Consider the following 18,897-nt stretch of genomic DNA (forward strand, 5'->3'; position numbering starts at 1 on the left):
AAATTTAATACGCAAGTACTTACCGTACTACAAGTATACAGAGAGTAGATTTGCTACTCCCTTTTGGCAGCAGCAAATATCTCTCGTACGCGATGAGGGAAAGTAGAGTACGTACTTTGGTGGAGTAATAGCAAGTACGTCAAGTATTTACTCTCTCAACGCCAAGTAGTGTATGTATGCGGAAAAAAAGTAACAATGTGTTGGGAGTAGAGTACAATGCAAGGAGTACTTATTGAATGAAATGCGGCAAATACAATTGCGCTGGACTCTAGTATGTATGTATGTACGTAAATATCTTTGCTTGTTACGGAAGAATGCAGTGAGTGCATAGACTGACAGTCAACTGTTGAATGGCGATGCGCGGCGGCAGACAATGATACGTTTGCTTTTTTATTGCATCTTGCGGCTTGGGCTTGTTGAACGCGTTGAAAAACAATAGGAAAAGCATTTTCGCCTTCCATAATGGTTGAGACTATCACTGCTGGCACACACACTCGCGCACACTTGGCTTGGCCATGAATCCCTTCCATAGTTTAACGTCAGCTCGATTTCGGCGAGACACAATCGGACTAAAAATTGCAGCACCGCTTCTTAAATTGACGTTGCGAAGTGGCAAGTAAGCATCCGCAATCGTTCAAAGGCAACGAGCTGAATTGCAAATATCCTGCACTATTCCAGCAATCTGCGGCTACGCTCGCGCCACTCGTTTTCTTAATTGCTATTCTTCGTTTTTTGCTCCACCACACTCTTTCAGCGTTCGCAAACTCCTAGGCGTACGGCCACAATCATCAATTTTCGCTTGGTATTCCACTCATTTGCAATCCTTCGCTTCGCCGTTTGCTCCTTCCCTATAGTCGACATGCACCCATTGGAATTGTTTTGAATTAATTGGTAGCGTTATTTCGCAGTCTGTGCGTATGGTCGGTCATTGCTGCAGTGTGAAGGCGGAAGGTCAGCGGCAGGGAAATTATCTCGGCGGCAGTAGGCGTACTTGGATCGACCCTAATTACACACAGTCCAGTTGGTTGCAGCTGCTACAGTAGCTAGGCAAAGTAGTAGTTGCAGTTGCGACAATGTGAACAGAACGAGCTTTTACAGAGGGGTTGTTGCTTTTATGGCATGAAGAACGCCCTTGGATGTAACGCTGATGTCCATTTCCAGGCACCTTTTTAAGTAGCAAAATAAAAATGGCCCTTACCGCCCCAGTAATAAAGGGACTACATATCAAAGTAGTTCAGAGTTTTAGCTATTCGCCAACTAATTGGGTTTCTTGTCAAGTTCTGTCAATGTTTTGAGTTCGTTTGTACTATGCGGATATTACTTTAACGGTAGCATCGTTTACGACCTCATCTATGTAGCGATTCCCAGGAATCATTACCACACACGGGGCGGGTTTCGCAGCTAAATAATTCTCTTTAGAAGACTTGATTGTTCAAACTTTGAGCCACCGGTGAAAATGACCGCAGGCCGTTAGTCCGTTAATCCTGAGCTGTAAAATTTTTTCGTATGATTCTCTTGGAACTCGTAGTGGAGAATTTATTCATTGAGCTACATAATCCAATTAACGATGGTCATATTGAATAAGTAGTATATAATAACACCATGCGACAGTTCGCGTAACTAGGGGCAGAAAATAATAAAACTACGTTTTTGTTTTTCTAACTGACGTCAGGATTGTTGCAAAAAAGACTTTCAAATTTTAAAGATATGATTAATTAAAAAAATTCTTTAAAAAACGCAGTGCAGTATAGAGTAATAATATTAATATCGTATAAAAGAGAAAATCCTGTAGAGCTAAAAAAGTTAAAATTTTTAGGCGCAAACGGACGAATAGGTATTGAAAAAGTCCTTTAAAAATGTTATCCTTGCATATCCTTGAAAATTTGCAATACGTATTTTTGAAAAAATTTTATCTTAAGGACTGATATACACACGATCCCATCCGCAAATTTCGCACCTCTAACTTTATTAGCTTTAAAAACTAATATTAATTAAAAGGGCATTTTCAATATCTATTCGTCATTGTAAAAAAAAAAAAGTATTTAATTTTTTTAGTTCTACAGAATATTTTCTTTCATTTGTATCCATACTGATATTCTACATTGCAGTGATTTTATTAAAATAACTTTTTAATTAATTATATCTTTGAAATTTCAAAGTCTTTAAAAAATCCTGACATTTAAGAGAAAAACTAAAAACGAAGTTTCGAAAGGCCAGACTTTAGTTACAGCTGTTCTTATTTATATAGATAGTCGACTCAACAGAAACGATACTTCTTGCTGGCTGTGGACCCTATCCATTTCTCTTCAATGTGTGCATTCCTCGAACGCCACCAGAGCTGATTCCATAGAAAAGAATGCATTATTGTGCAGTACTCGTATCATTAAATTTTTTCTGTATGTACTCCTATTTGATATACATATGTACAGATATTGTGCTGAAGAAACAAACACAAAAATATGTATCGTCATAGCTATAAGCAAAATATATACCAATTCATAAATTTTTCTTACAGTTGAAGTACTACATAATTTTGGGCATATTTTTTAATGCAAAAAACCGATGTTTTCCCTAAAAAAATTTTCGATATTACAGTCCTTATTTTTGTGTCCACCTACTATATTCTGAAGAAAAGTTTATTAATTAAGTCACTACCTTTTGCTTTTGTGCTCAGTTGTCTATCGCTGTTTACGCCATTTCTTCATTTTTCTTATCCTAATCTAACCAGCGAAGGCATTCATCAATTGTAGCCCATAATTCGCTCATTCTTATTGCCTGAAATTAAGTTGTTTGTTGTGCTTTTATACTGACTTACCGATGTCTTCGATGTCGGCGATGGCTGCTTGGAACTATTTCTTCAAGGTCGTCGTTTTTGTCGGACTCCATTGGGATTTGCATGTCGAAAGCGAAATCATCATTGTACTGAAGTTGACTGCGAAAAAGAAGTGAAAATAGGAAAATGAGAATTGAAAATACCAACGAACTAAAATAGATTACTTTAAATAAATCAACGGCTAACTATGTAGAGCGAAATATGAAAGACCACAAATCGGGTGGATAATTGCGAGTTGAAGCGCACGAAATATAATAATCTCTTAATAACAAAGATACTCACGCTGGCTCATTAGATGGCATACTAAGTATGCAGTGTTGTAACCCACTTGGCGTCGGATACACCAGAACGGGATCTGAACATCTGTGGTAGCGTTCTGTACAACGAAAAAAAAACAGAAACAAAAAAATATTGAAATTAAATTCTTCATCACTCTTCCGGACACTTACTGTATTTTCGTTTGCGCCGCCGATACTCATCGTCACTGCCACTCTGCCCTGACGGCCAGCTGGGCTTAAAGCGCTGCTTGTCTTTCTCGCGATCGCGTGAGGAGGATTTCGTTGTTGTGCAACAACCGGTCGGCGCCACACTGGAGCCAGTTGATGTTGAAGTCATGCGATTCAACTTGGCCGTGTCCGCAGGCACCGTTGACCCGGCCACAATAACCCCATTGACGGTGCCATTCCGAAAACCAGAGCTGTTCAACGCAATAACTGCCGTGGTGATTTCCGACGTGCCGCCCGTAGCGCTGGTGGCATGGTAAAGCGTAGGAGGAGGAGGCGATGCTAGCTGTGAAGACATGGCGGTTGCGTTGACAACAGTCGTAGTAGCGATAGTCGTGGGGTGCAAGGGCGTTTGCTTTTGTGCGTTAGATACCGTTACTGGCTGTACGGTGCCAGAGGAAGCGAATGTATTTTTCATATTCAAACTATCTACTAATTGATCACTATGACTAATATTGCTCGGCATTGTCCCACTCGCCAAGATGCTGCCGTTGGCCGGCATGGGCGCGAACGGCGTTTGCAGTTGTTGTAGTTGTAGCGTTGGCGGTGGCCGTGGACGACTGCGGCCATTACCACTGACCAATAACAGACTTGTGCTCTTCGATTTGAAGCGATCACCCAGCATGAAAACGCCTGCACCGCCGACACCGCCACCGGTGAACGAAGTGGTTGGCGAGTATATTGGCGCGTGCAACGACAATGAGTCGCTCTGGTTCAACAATGTGCTGACAGTCAAATTTGCACTCTCCTCGGAAGTGTTCTGTCGTGAGATGTACCGCGAATAGGCTGACGCTTCGCCAAAGTCGCCTCCTCCACCGTAAGCGCTGTCCGTATAAGACACTTGGTGGCGAAAGATGTGTTGTTTTGTCTGGGTAATTTTGTTGCTGGTGGGGACCGTTGGAATGTCGCTACCGACGGCGGTAAGAGTGGCAGCTTTGGACGACGCGGTGTAAGGAACGGCAGTGGTGGGCGTGATTATGTGTTTAGTGGCGGTGGAGGCCTCAATTCTGGTTGTAGTTTGCGCTGGCGGAGGCATGGGCTCCGGTGCTTGTATGGTCCCGATCAAATGACGTGGCAGTACGGGACTGCACTGCGCGCTAATTGACTTTGCTTCCAGTACACGCAAACGTTTGGCGATGCGAGCGCGTTCGTACAAGAGCGAGGCAGTTTCCTCCGGTATGATTTCGGCGCCGCCAAAACTCACCGTGCAACGTGAGCTGCCAAATGATAAGCTCTCAATGCTGTCGCGCAACGAGGTGAGACTGTCATCGGCCATAGTCGAGGTGTGTAGACGAGCACCGGTGCCATTTTCGTACCCGCTGGCAAGTGAGGTGGTGTCGTAGGTGCGCTCCAACAAAGAGGCGGGCAGTCCACCTACTCCGCCACCATTTCCGTTGCCATTTATAACTGAAACTGAACGTCTGCGACCCGCTGCCCCTTTCGAGTCGCCAGAGCCCGAACTGGACGTCATCACCTCAGCTGGTGTGTGCGTCTGAGCGCGTACCAATAAACTGCGCTTCATGACAGCCTGACCAGCACCACTCACATCATTCTTGTCCGAGGAGTTGCTGAGCGTACTGGTGACGCTTTCTTCTGCAGGCTGTCCGGCGGCCGCACCTTGGGTGTGGGGGTCTGTGCTAAGCCGGGTTTTTACCTTCTGTGTTTTCGTTAGTGTCGCACGTGTCATCTGCGAACGCTGACTGCCATTTGATGTAGACGCTGAGGCAGAGACAACTTCGATATCATCGCCGACCTGACGTCCGCTTTGTCCGCTACGTCCACTCGGCTTTCTGGCAGTCTTTGGGCTACGAAAAGTCATTGGTGAAGCGATCATTGCTCCCAGATCGCCACGCATGAATACGTCGGGTTCGCTGTCGCCACGCACTTTCCGCGAACCGCCAAATAGCTTACGGCTGAAGAATATGCGGCCAATCGATTTGCGTTTCATGCGCTTTGCCCGTTTGCGCTCTTCACACTCTCGCTTGATGGCCATTATTTTCTTCTGCAGCAGTGTTGTGAAAATTACTTCATAGGTGAGTGCGCGCTGCAAGTCCTCGAGGGTGTCGTTCGTGCTGACCGCTTTGTCGACCATTGCCAGAGGTCGGGGCGTGGGGCTGTCTTCAGCTTCGAACACGTCGTCCGGCTGCTCTTCGGGTGTGCTTTGTTCGGGTGCATTTCTCATAGCTGTAGCGCTCTCGCCTGCTGGTCCTTTCAACACTCCAACCAACGAATCTGTCTCCTCAGCGATAACCGTCCCGGGTGGAATAATATCATCACTTACAACTTTCTTTGGAAGCGCCTGGCCTTCCTTACTGTCCCAAGCTTTCGACGCATCTTGTAAAAGAACTTTCCCGTTTCCATTCCCTTGCTCATCCACTGTTTCTTCTTCCATTATATCTTCTTTATGCTTATCCTTAACTTATGGCCGATCCTATGAAGTTTCAGCACTCTGTCCCTTTGGATTTAGCATTTTGTTGCTATTGTGGTTATTATAGTGGTTCTTTTTTTTTTTGCTCAAAACCAGCTTTTCTGGTGGTTCTATCTTCTTCGATATTCCATTTGTTGGTGTCACATAGTTTTTGTTTGTCTGCCAAAAAATATTTTTCAATTATTCGGTGATATGAGTTCGACTGCAATAGTCGGTGTCGATGCTGTTCTTTGTGGTAGTGTGGTTGTAGTGACATCTATAAAACATTTGAATTGCTGTCTTATCTCTGCCTCGCTTGCTGCGTATGCTCTGTGTTGCATTGGAATGTCATTCATATTCGAATTGCTGTTGCTTTTGTGGATTTTTACAGGCATGATTTATTACTCTGAGTGCATATGTCCTCGTATGTGTAAGCCTTTTATATCATTCCGATTGAATATCTTCGCTTTTCTGCTACGCCAGCTTTGGCTTCGATGCCTTCCCTGCTTCACACTTCAACGTTTCTATTATTTCTGCGGCGCTTTGAGTGGCACTTGAATGGCAATCACAATCACTCAAGTCGACTCAAGTGCTTTCTGGGTGGAGTGAGATGAAAGTTATCTGTGAATTCAAATAAAAAAGGAAAAAAGTGTCGTTCAAGAATTTTACGATAAAATCAGCTATTAATATATAAAGTGATATGCATACATACATATGTATATTCATAGGTTTCATAGTGAAGAGTTCTTTCATAAATATATACATACTTATATATATAGGTAAACATTTTAGCTTAGCTTTGCTCTGAGTAACATAAATATGTGATTTGGAACTGATGTAATTAGAGATATAATTTTTTATCCCAAGAAGAAAGGAGAGGATACTTCAGGAATCGTTCAAAAAGGTCTCCGAAATTTAATGAAAATACCAAATGGTCTTGAAGAAATCTGGAAAATTTGCCAAACAGTTCTAACAAAATCGCGAGAAATCCGGAAATCCGGAAAAGTTCCAGAAAGACCTCGAAAAAAGGTCTACCAAATCCCAAGAATACCGAAAGCACTCGGATATTATATCTAAAAATTCCGAAATCCGACGAAAGCCCCGACAAATATCCGGAAAAAAGTTACAAAAAAATTGAAATCAATTCCTCGCTAAGCAAAATATCAAAAAAACAAATTATACACTTTAAAAATAAAAATCAGAAATAAACATATTTTCCTGACCAACACTGAAACACAAAAATTTGGCAAAGTCATACAAAATGTTGTTCTAGAAAGTAAGATAACGAATTTGACTTTAGCAAAGCGGCATACAAATTTTATGTGTGCGTTTTGGATTTTAATAGCGTATAGTGTTGCCTTGAAATCGGTTGAGATAATCAAGCACCCCTGCATTTTTGGTCTCCCTTCATTGAAGATAAGAAACGAAACCGACTCGCAAGAAAAACTAAAATCATCGCATTTTATGTACGTAAATTAGTAAAAGCTTTAAAAGTTTTCTAATAATCCAAATCACCTAATTAAATAAACTTTGACATCTGCGACTTTCGACGGATGACAAAATTTATTCTAATCTAAAACCGATTACCCATAGATGACAATTAATCAAATTAAATCACAACCAAAGAAGCTGCTTGCAATTATAAGCCTATTTGTAATGGTATATGTAAGTATGTATGTGTGTTTGTGTGCGTGTTCATGCGGCTATGTTTGTATGTCAGCCAGTTGCATTTGCACATGCGCCATGTGTGGCATTTTGCATAGCCATAGACGCCAGTAATCAAATGCACCCTGAAGACATGGAAGCGACGACTCAAGCGCGCCTGCCTGCCTGCCTTTACCCTTGCTAAACATGTCCGGGCACACACATTTGCATATTCAACACTACTGTCACTCACTGTCGCACGTCTCTGTGAGCGCTCATCATTTGGGAAATCCCTAACTGCCGTTGATATCTGCGCGAGGTGGTTTTGTTGCATTCCGCAGCCGCAGGCCACAGAAGTCTACGTTACGTCGGTTTGCATAAGAGCTGCCACAAATGAAGCCATCAACAGCAACGACAACACACACACAATCAATGTAACAAGTTACAAGCGGTGCGGTTGCCAACAGCTGCGCCATCTTAGAGTCGCACACAAAATTTGTGTTCGTTTAGTCACTCCGTCAATCAGTTGGTTTGATTCCAACTTGTTATTGATGCATTTAAGAATATTGTATTGCGCCAACTGTTAGGTATTGGGGCGGAAAAACCGTTGCTGATGGCAAGACCACTTAATTTACATACACAAATAATAGCTTACGCGTACGCTGTATATGTAAACATGTTGGTAGTGCAGATTGCACAACAACAACATCAGAGAATAAGACAGCAACAGTGTTGAATGCTCAGTTGAGAATCCTTTTTTTCAGCTTCTGAAGTTCCTTATTCCACAGTGGAACAGGAGTAGTAGTTAAGCATGAGTTAGTCAAGATTTATCCGAACTGGCCGGTCGAGCAGTCGTTAAATCAGAGCTCGAAACCATCTTCATTAAGTTGAAAATCATTCCCAAAACAAATTCAAACTCAATAGTCTCCAGCATTGAGATGAACCCACCTGTTATTCAACATTTTACCAGTTACCTTCTACCTTGTCAAGCAAGAGTGGACCAGGCTCAGAATGTCAAAGCAAAGAGGCAAATTTAACTCAAGAATTGGAAGCCCTCTTAAATTGGACCTTTTATTCCGCCAGATTGTCATCAAGGAATTGGCATTACATCACAAGTCGGAAACTTTTGTCGAAATTACCGACAAAATTTAAACAACAACAGCATAGCATTCCTCCCTTTTCGCGCTTGAAATTCGTCATAGCAACCAACCTAATTCTGAAAAAAAAACGATAAAAGCTCTAAAGTTGGAGGACCCTGAATTAACGTCGCAGTCACCTCGAATTGGATCAATTAGAATTATAAAATAGGTATTCCCATCAAAAAGCTCCTTAGTTCACGCACCAGGGATTGAATATTTGTCCTAATCCGTTTTCGGAACTACGTAAATTAGCAACTTCTCTATCTTCTGTGGTTGGAGAACTTTTTGAGAAGAAGTGTTGTGAAGAGTAAAGGGCACAAAAAATCTACAGGTCGCTCTGCAAAGCAAATCTCATTTAAATATCTGTCCATCATCTATCTACGTAGGTACCCATAGTGAAATCGAAATTTACCAGTTTTATAATAATTTTGGGTAAGAAATATAATACGTACAAAAAGTCCAAGAAATTCAACCGTTACAAAATTTTTCAAAAGTTCATTTCATCGCAAAAATGTTTAACAAACTAGATAGTTCAACACATTTGCATTTTTTAACGCAATTAGTTTCATTTAAGTTCATCAAAAGCTTTACTTAATTTACTTTTCCGCTACAATAAAGTCGCAACTGAAGTCGCATTGACATACATACATATACACATACATACATACAGGACGTGTTGTTGTTTGTCGTGCGCATTTATAGCACACCACTTCCAACCAGCGTCAACAACAACAACAACATAAACAGAAACACTCAAGTATCGTTTAAAATTTGAACAGTTGCCAACAATGTTGCAGATACAGCTGACACAAACACGCAATGTTGTGGCCATAGACAAGCAACAACAACAACAACAGCAAACAGGTGAGGAAACAATAATAGTTAAAATAACAATGGGAAACTAACACTGGTAACAACCCTTTGTGGCAACACAAGTGAACAACAAGGCGACGCGCTGCTGATAGCTGCGTAGTGTGGAATGAGGGTTCTGCATGGCGTATACGTTACGAGCTGCATATGGAGTTTTTTGTTTCTGAGTAGAACGACAGTCGTGTTTGCTTCTCTTATTAATGAATGACTGAAATTTGTCCGCATTTTTGTTGTCGAAACTCTTTTCCGGGGGAAACATAGATCTTTTATTTGGATTGCAGCGAAGCCTTCTGGCCACTTAAGGCACTTTTTTCGTGTAGAACATACACGGATATTTTATACCAATTTGCAGTCGAGTGCATATAGAAAAGTAAAATCAAAATCGGCGCTAAGTTATGGCTGCAAAAGCGCCAATGTAAATTCACATTTATAACTACTTGAAATCAAAAGAAACACAGCTGCTATCCTTAAACCCTTTTTCCCACCACATTTCCTTAAAACGGAAGCAACTACTCGCCGCACTTTGTCTTGCAGGGCTTGTATTTATTGTCGTTGGTACTCCTTGAAGTTTGCATTTATTTGCTTGTCTTCGGTTAAGGGCTACATACATGCGTATGTACATCAAGCTACAAGCATATGCGTGTGTATGTATGTATGTATATCCGCCACTTACAACCAACGGCAGCTGGGAGCGACTACTGATCAGACCATCTGCGCTTCGTTGTTTTGAGTGTTTTTGAACCAACTTCTGCTCTACTTTGGTAATTGTTTGTTGTCTTTCGGTCCATGCAAAAGTTTCGATAGCAAAACAGCGGCGCTTTGCGAGCCCAATGGCGTGCACTGTATTTGATTATGGAAGTATTTGAGTAGTTTAAATTGCGATTTTGCTTTAAGTTGAGTAATAAATGACTTAGCATTATAATGGCGTTGGGAAGTGGCGCTTAACTCTGATTCCCAAAATATTGTTTGATTCCAAGTGTACGGAAGTTAAAATTTATCAATTTGTGCCCGAGAAAGTAGGATATTTCCTTGATAAGGGGTCTAATGAAAAGCTATAATATTTAAACTTAATTGCTTGGATATTCTAGAATTTCGCTAGAAAAAAAAAACAAAACCACATACTTACTCATTCACTTCTGTTTAGAAAATTGTTTTACATTAAACTTTTTCATGCGATCTTCGAATTTGATTGTAGAAAGCGGTAGTATTTTAGTTAAATCTTTAAAAAAGGTAAGATTCTATAATGGCTCAGTTCATTTACCATAGGGATTTGACCCAACAATACCACGCTAGCCAGATTTTTTTAAAACTGCACCGAATTAAAAATTTTGAATCCACGATAGACCACTTTTCTGATGTTCCCAATTACTTCTCAGGTAAAAAACATATTTCTGAACTGATTTTAAACTTCGGCCAATCACCAGGCATAAATTCAACAAATTGTGAGCGCTTCGATATGTTCAAGCCATTCGTCTGAAGTGCAAATCATAGTGAACTCTTCTCGAACTCAACGCTTGCCCGGTTGATGGCGTGAATATTCCAATGGACAGTAACTCATCCAACGCAATCCTCGAGCGTGACACCATCATGCAATGCCACACTATTTGAGAATTAAGGGCCTTCATATTCCGGATATTTTCGCATGGAAAATATTTACAAAGTCAGATCGGTGAAACGAAATAGAGGATATATGTAACCTTGCTATCCCGCAAGAGCTTGCTTTCGACTACTCCTGGTAGATGGTAATGAAGACCATAATACATACACAAGTATGTATTAAGTACATTCTATGTACATCTAGGGATATCTCCACAACAAAAGTTGCTCATACGCAGTGGTATCCATTAAGGAATAGGACCAAAGTAGCAGCAAATAGCACACAAATGTATTTTCCAATACAAAACCATGGTTTAAAGGAATGGAATACGAAATTTTAGGGCAACTTACGTGGAGTACAAATTGTGTGAGAGCTATCGTCAGTTGGCATGCGGCGGACGTCACTTATTGCGTCAGCATATTAAATTGTCGAATTGATTGAGTGAGTGTATTTAGGTACTTGCACTTTCCTAACTGCATATACGAACTAAGAAATATTAGTATAATTATGCTACTATTATAAGTTAATACATATTTATGTTTGTACCTTTCTATGTTAATATCTGCGTAGCTTTGCAGGCGCATATGCATTCACTAAATATTAATCGACCTCATTAACAATAGCAAACTTTTAAAGAGTGTGGTATACATATGTACATTCGCAACTTCTAGAATAAGCAACTAATACGTGCATACACACACATGCAGGACTCATTTACATATGTACATATGTCGACGTTATTACTTGTTTTTCCCCGATTTCGTTGCTATTGCATTGGCTGCTGTCGATGTGTAATTTGAACGTTCAGAATTATTTATTAATACAAAATTCATACCAATCGCTAACCACCACACGTGCATGCATAGAAGGGCGCTGTGAGTGATGCAGCGGTGTAAGGTTGGAAAAATTAAAAAAGGAAAATTGAGGAAAATTACTTCGCAGTTCGCAGCGAGTAAAGCCTCTCGCATATGTATTTAGCTATGTTTTGTTCACGTGAGTGTATGTGTGTGTGTGTGTGTGCCTGTGTTTCGAGGTATTATGCAGGTCAAGGTCATTTAGGTTGCCCAACCGACCCATCGACCAACCGACCAACCGACCAACCAACGCCAACCGCCAACCAATCCATTAGGTGCAATTTAAATTTGTTTTTCTGTCCTCGAATACCGGAACAATCGATGTGATCCAATCAATAGTTCTGCCGCTGTTGGTTGTGTGCTGGCCACCCCGCAGGTAAGTACGAAGGCTTGCGTGTCCTTTTGATTGTCACAACAGCTTAATTTCACGGCATATGTGAACAAATATATAGTACGTACGCCATGCCAGCCAACCTGTTTATGTGTTCCAATTTGTGGCAATAAGTGTAACTAAATTGAATTCTATGAAGTTTTAAAAACGGCTGTGAACCTCTTTTGGGCAAGCGGCCTGCGAAAACATTAAATACGTCCTTTTGTGCAGGACAAATTTTGTATGTTTGTATGAAGTTTTAAATGCTCTGAGCGAAAAAGGTAACAACATCTCACCTCTGTCATTCTAATAAAGGACACTGTAGTTTGAGGATGCCATTGAAAAGGTCTCTACGCTTGAATGGCGCCAAACGAAATAAAAAATTAAAAATTGGTATTGGAGGGCAAATTCGAAGTGCTACCTTTTCATGGGCACAGCGTATGTATGTATTTGGACGGGCGCTTATTGAGGAAGCAGCCGAAAACCTCTTTGAATATTTTTGGGGTTTTTATATAAGAACACATTCAAAGATTTGGGTCAATGTCACTGTGCGTAAATACTTTAGGAGGAGATCAATCACTTAAGGCCGGACAAAGTTAAATGGAAAAAAATCAAAACAAAGGCAAACCAACTTTTATGTTTAAGCAAATGTGATTGTTTCTGTTTTCATCGGCGCGTAGGGGTTAACGCCATCATTGATAGTAAATAAAAATATTTAGAAATATACAAGTACTTTATAGAATAAAATAAGCGAAATTTGCAAAAAGAGGAAACAGAGAAAAACGTTGTAGGGATGGGCAAAGTTCTATTCGGTAAATACTGTACAGTTCTAGACATTTGTGATCTAGTAAATGGCGAAAAACTATATTTGAACGAACATAAAAATTTTGGATATCACTAAATTACGCGACTTATAATATTTACATATATCAAGCGTGCTTAAGCACTAAGTACGAAGAAAACAAGTATTTAGTTAGCTGATGAAACACAGCATACAAAAGTACTTAGTCATTTTAGATTCACTAAATAATGTACACAAAGGTAGTGTTTATATATATAAGTTAAGGTTCGAAAGTCCACAATAATCCTAAAGAATTTCGAAAAGTCGTGAAAAATTCATAAAAATTTTACAAAGTCTAAAACAAAAAGCTAACATGTCCCGAAAAATTCTAAGAGATCCCAAAAATTAACACAGTTACTTCCAAAACGACCTGAAACAATTCCAAAAAAAAAAAAACGAGAAACCCAAAAGTTCTCAAATAATCCGAAAAGTAAAAAAATCCCCGGAGAAATTCAAAAAATAATCTCTCGAAAAAAACGAAATGGCGAATTATTTTTGTTAGAATATTTTTTTATGTATGTTACCGCATGCGGAATGGTAGTGCGCACTTTTAACAATTACACCACAGCAGCGGCGTGAACGTGTGCCTTAAAACAATTCATCGTATGAAAAGCAATCACCCAACCAATTTGTACTCCGCAAAACTATTTGTACTCGCTACTCAAATCGTGGTTTTCCAATTACTGTATTTTACGTATGACCTTAGCAAAGCCCTGTTTGAAAGGCAATTTGAAACAAAATTTTATATTTATCGGTACCTTCAGATAAAAAGTAAATATGTATGTATGTATGTATGTATGAAAATTTATATGGCTGCATGACCCTCAATATATACAATCGCACAATATTTAACGCTCACAGATGGCAAACATATTGCAAACCATAGGGTTAATCAATTTTCAAGTACGGACAAACAAGCGTGCGAAACACTACACGCACAAAAAAAAAAACGTACCCAGCCTACGGGCGGAATGGAACTATCTAACTAAAGCGAATATACATACCTACATACGTGTATGTATGTATGGATAGGTGTGTGTAAGTATGAGACACATAGAAGATTAAATGAAAATTAAAAAAGTGCGTCGCCTGGCGGGCCTGTTTTGATATATTTCATTTTAGTTTTTCTCTCTCTTGTCGAATTTATGGCGTTGGACATTTAAAATATGCTTGAAGCATTCGGTATACATATGTATGTATGTGTACACATATCGCTCATTTACTTCAATAGTATCATAATCCAAAAAATACAAATTTTGAGTTGAGTATGCAGAAATTACCACCACCTCTTTTTCATATCTCACTAGAACAAAATATGTATTCATTTTTACTATGGGAGTATATCGTAACCTGAAATTCAAAAAGACGTAACAACATCGTAGATGAAATGGAAAAAGTCATGACTAATATTTTAATTCTTTTTTTTATAAAATGATATGGGGAGTTGTAATTCGATGACATCCATCATATAAATTAAAAAGTGAATTTTGAATTTTTTATTAGTTATGTCATTCTGCATTTCAACGATGATATTTGTTACATCTTTTTGCATTTCAGGTGACGATATGTGAATCCAAAATTTTGAAGCCGTTTTACTCGAGTTTGGTTTTTTGAGTTGTGACACTATTGATGTAAAGGAGCGATATGTGTGTATAAATGCCTGCAACTACTTTTGACGTATTACAAAGCAAAATCTGGTCAGCGAATGGGCATTTTGTAGACAAAGAATTGATAATTAATGGAAGTAAATAAATAGACCCAAACGTATAACTAAATATTGCGTAAGTTTGTCTTTCCCTCAAGTATGTAATGTGTACATTGTTCCACATAACTAACTTTTTCGAACTAACTAGATTATTTTTTTTTTAAATTTCAAATGGAAATATTTTAAATATTGCTACAGTTTTCAAAATTCTCATATTTAGAATAATCTCAAATCCTAAAATTTCCACTACTCATTGCTCTTACGCTATGTATGTACATATGTACATATAAAAAATATTGTAACTATTAAAAAAGGATCCAGTTTTGACAGGCAGTGTACACATAAATTAGTTAATAAAAAACTCATTTCAACAACACAACCACGAAAAAGTTCTGTGAAAAACTTCGTCAATTATTCATAAACACAAGAACATCCGATCCGATCCGATCCGATCCGATGCCATTCCATTTAAATAATTTACGATGCCACCTTGGCTAAGAATTATTACAATTTATCAGCACAGCACCGCTTAGCGCATTTCATTAAGTGGATCAATTTAGTCCAAAAACATGCATTCAAACAAACGTACATACATACGTATATACACCGAACTATAGAGTACATATATGTAAAAATAAATTATGTACATAAATGGACGCATCTGTATGCATTTACATTTTGTGTCAATTAATGCCAACGCAATTATTTTGACTTCGATTTCAAATGAAATTTTAATCCTATCGACATAAGCTATGTAAGCTCGCAAACGATTAACAGCTGACTGAATTTATGTTGGCAAATTGTTTTGCTTAGTTCTTGAGCGTTGTAATGGGTTAAATTATTTCTAAGCATTTAATAAAATTTACTGTAATGCAAGGTTGGCAATTTTAACGTTCCAAGCCCTCCTAACTACAGCGGGTGACTGAGTAAATAGATGTATCAAATTAGTAAGTTAGAGAGAAGAGTTTGCTAAGAACGACAAATTGTATTTAATTGTAACAAGAATTTTGTTCAACAGAAATAAAAGAAACGAATTCGAGGGAGCAGATTTGATGCCAAAACTAAAGAAAATTCCTATCACATTAAGGAACTCAGTGGGCAAACATCCGCTAGTAGTTCAACTACATATAAAGTCTTTCTTTAGTAAAAACTTTAGAACCGAATACAATTTGGCTAATTTCTGAGCAACTTCCAATTTCTTTGTATTAATCCACTTATTGAAAATCGACCAAGTTAGTCTCATGCTTTGATGAAAGCTATCTAGAAGGCGAAATAGAGATCTAGAGATCCCCGTAGACGTATTCTCTGCACTTAGTTAGACATTTGAAATTCAATACGGAACTTTTCGTTACACTTCTCAAAAATTCTATTATACGGGTATACATATTTTTTGATGTTTTTATGGATATTGTGGATATTTTTGTGTGATATTGTGGAACTTTATTCCGACCTAAAACTCCCTGTATCTCTGCTGTAGTGAGTGTATCCCTGTCTGTACCTGCGCAAATTATTTCGGCGGAGGACGGTTGGGCCTAAGCGCGATCGTATGTTCCTGTTGAGATGTACTCAGTCTTAAGTTTCATTTACTTGGCACTAGCCTAGATTAGTCATCATTTTGGTCTCTTAATTTTGTTCATGTATGTACATATGTATGTTCCAAGTTGTAGCCCACAAAATCTAACGAAATTTTGATACAATATTTTCATGGCATAAGATTCTATAATAGGCTGTATTAATAAATTATCTTAGGCATAGCCAGGAAATTTTTAATCAACTATAATTTTGGAAGCATACAGGACTTTTCGAGATTCTTCGTATTTTGTTTTATTTTTGCTATATTTTCGTTAATTTTTCTGAATATTTACGAGATTTATCGAGGTTATCGTGTGTTATTTTTCCGGATTTCTAGAGATCATTAAACAATAAACGCCCTACTTCTATATAAGGTCTCAATCTGCTATTTATTGTGAGAATGCTTGCCACTATTTAAGGTTTTTATTTGAAAGAATCAGCAGAGGTTTTAAGCTCTCAGAACCTTAAGAACACCGCCAGTACTTCTCTCTTCGTGAGTTCTTCTTTTATTGTACTACCCTGGCAAGGTTATCATATTTATCGCTTTAATTCTATGGCTTGCTACACATCGCAGATGTGTATCGTTGTACCTAGAAAAAGTATCCAACGAATGTTGGAACAGGCTGTCGGGGTGCTTAGATCGTTTAAAACTCCTGTGCCCCGAAAATGTTTGTCGTGTTCTACACAGTTAAGAATGTTCGCACAATAAGTGTCTGATAGTCTCGGGTTCTTCTTCACCAAAGCAGGTTCCGCAGAAGTCATTTCGAGACACTCGTAACCGCTCTGCTGTCTCCCTAGAGATATTTCTCTCCTTTTTGCAATTCTCTCATGCTTCACTCTGGCCACATAAGCTTAGTTCTGTTACTTGAGTGTTCCCACCTTGTACCTGCTTCTTTTGGAAAAACTTCCCGAATCCTGAGCTTGCAGGCGGGTGAAATTGTTGCGGTAGTACCCTTGAGGAATACATATTCCTAAAACGATGAGGACTGGGCCATATATTGACTTTTAAAACAGCAATAATATTTATTTTAAAATAAGAAACGCCAGTGATTTGATAAGCCGATTTACATATCTGGCATGGAATAGAACCTTGTTTGCAGTAATTTTGTTCCTTATGTATTATAATTTACTTCCAACCTGTCCACAAGAAATATATACAGCCCTCAAAAATTCAACATTGTTATCATTGGACTGCGAATTTTTGTGCGAAATACTAAGCCATACCATACCATGTACTATATATGACTATAAGCAAAGTATATAAGTTTGTATACATTTTGTTTATAAATAAATGGTACATATTTTTAGGCATAAAAATCCGTATAGGAGTATGTATGTACACACGCAGAGTCTGAAGGCATGCAATTACTATAGGCAGTCTACAATCGCTTTTACATACATACATACATAAATATACTTACTATAGCTTTCAGTAAGGAAATATTCCCAGACAAAGAATAACGAGCAGGGAATGTAGAACAAACCATGCAAAGTGAAAGTCACTTGTTACTTGCACATTTACGTCACAACACAAAATAAACAAATGCCAACAGCAAATATGAATTCCTACAGACGTTCATACATACATACATACATATGTATGTACGCAATGAGAGTATGTGGCACAAAGGAAAAACAAAAAGCAACAGCACACCGATTTTTTTTACAACATAGCCAAGTGAAAGTAAATAAAAAACGACAAAAAAGGAAAAATACAAAAGGTTTGACAAACGCCTAGAACGTCCGCGACAAAGACGCAGCTAAGCTGCTGTAAAGAAGAAGAGCACGAGCCTACTAGCCGCGGGTGTGCGCAGCGTTATAAGGAGGAAAATATGAAAAGCATGTAGATGATTGAAGAAAAATAAGGAGAATAAATTAAAGATTCAGCTGCTGCAAAGAACATGCGAGGAAAGCAAAGAAGGCAAACAAGTTGCAGCGGCCTGAGCGCCTAAAAATATGCCAGAGCTAAGGCGGCCGCTGAAAAAAAAACAACAAAAACAAAGAGAGACCAAGTAAAATAATGGCTAACAGCAAGTTAACAGCACTGTTAATAAAATGTTGCTCTCAAATGTTGCGCTCGCACTCTCCTGCGCTCTCATGCACGCTTGCAGAAATACACACACACTAACTTACGATCCGCCGATGCACAGGTGGGCACCGGACGCAATGGCTATAAAATCGCCAGCACATCGCCATTAACTTTTCATTGTTTGCCGGGACACTTGGCTGCCTGAGCACCGTTGGCACTTAGCGGAAGATCGAACGCGAAAGTTCGAAAACGGGAGAGGGGAGTGAGAAGGAGGAGAGGAACAGCAGCAACCCGATTGGGTCACGAATAACGACAGTGCCCAAAAAAAAAACAGCTGAAAACCGCTGGAGGAGTAGAAGGAACGAGACGAAACATGCCGTCGTGGGAGTTGAGGCGCAACGTGTGCGGAAAAGCGCAACAACTGGCTGATTGTTTGCTTTTTTTACTTCCTTTTTATTTGTTTTATTCGTTTTTCATAGCCCAGAATTAGTATATATCTACAACAACTACAAACAAACGGAAAATTTGCAATT

General features: G+C 39.1%; 1 protein-coding gene across 1 annotated transcript in view; it reads right to left on the reverse strand.

Annotated features, from left to right (window-relative positions):
- LOC108359545 (uncharacterized) overlaps positions 1-18,897 on the reverse strand; it is a 176,503-nt gene that overhangs the window by 99,235 nt on the left and 58,371 nt on the right. Inside the window, exons 3-5 of the mRNA XM_017611459.1 lie at positions 3,283-6,364; positions 3,116-3,209; positions 2,816-2,932 (exon numbers count right to left, since the gene is read on the reverse strand). Of these exons, the coding sequence (XP_017466948.1) occupies positions 2,816-2,932; positions 3,116-3,209; positions 3,283-5,728 (2,657 nt within the window). The 5' untranslated portion in view covers positions 5,729-6,364. The remainder of the gene's footprint in view (positions 1-2,815; positions 2,933-3,115; positions 3,210-3,282; positions 6,365-18,897) is intronic.

This window comes from Rhagoletis zephyria, unplaced genomic scaffold, assembly GCF_001687245.7.
Source record: "Rhagoletis zephyria isolate East Lansing unplaced genomic scaffold, Rhagoletis_zephyria_1.1 Rzeph_scaffold_00407, whole genome shotgun sequence".
Classification (NCBI taxonomy): Eukaryota; Metazoa; Arthropoda; class Insecta; order Diptera; family Tephritidae; genus Rhagoletis; species Rhagoletis zephyria.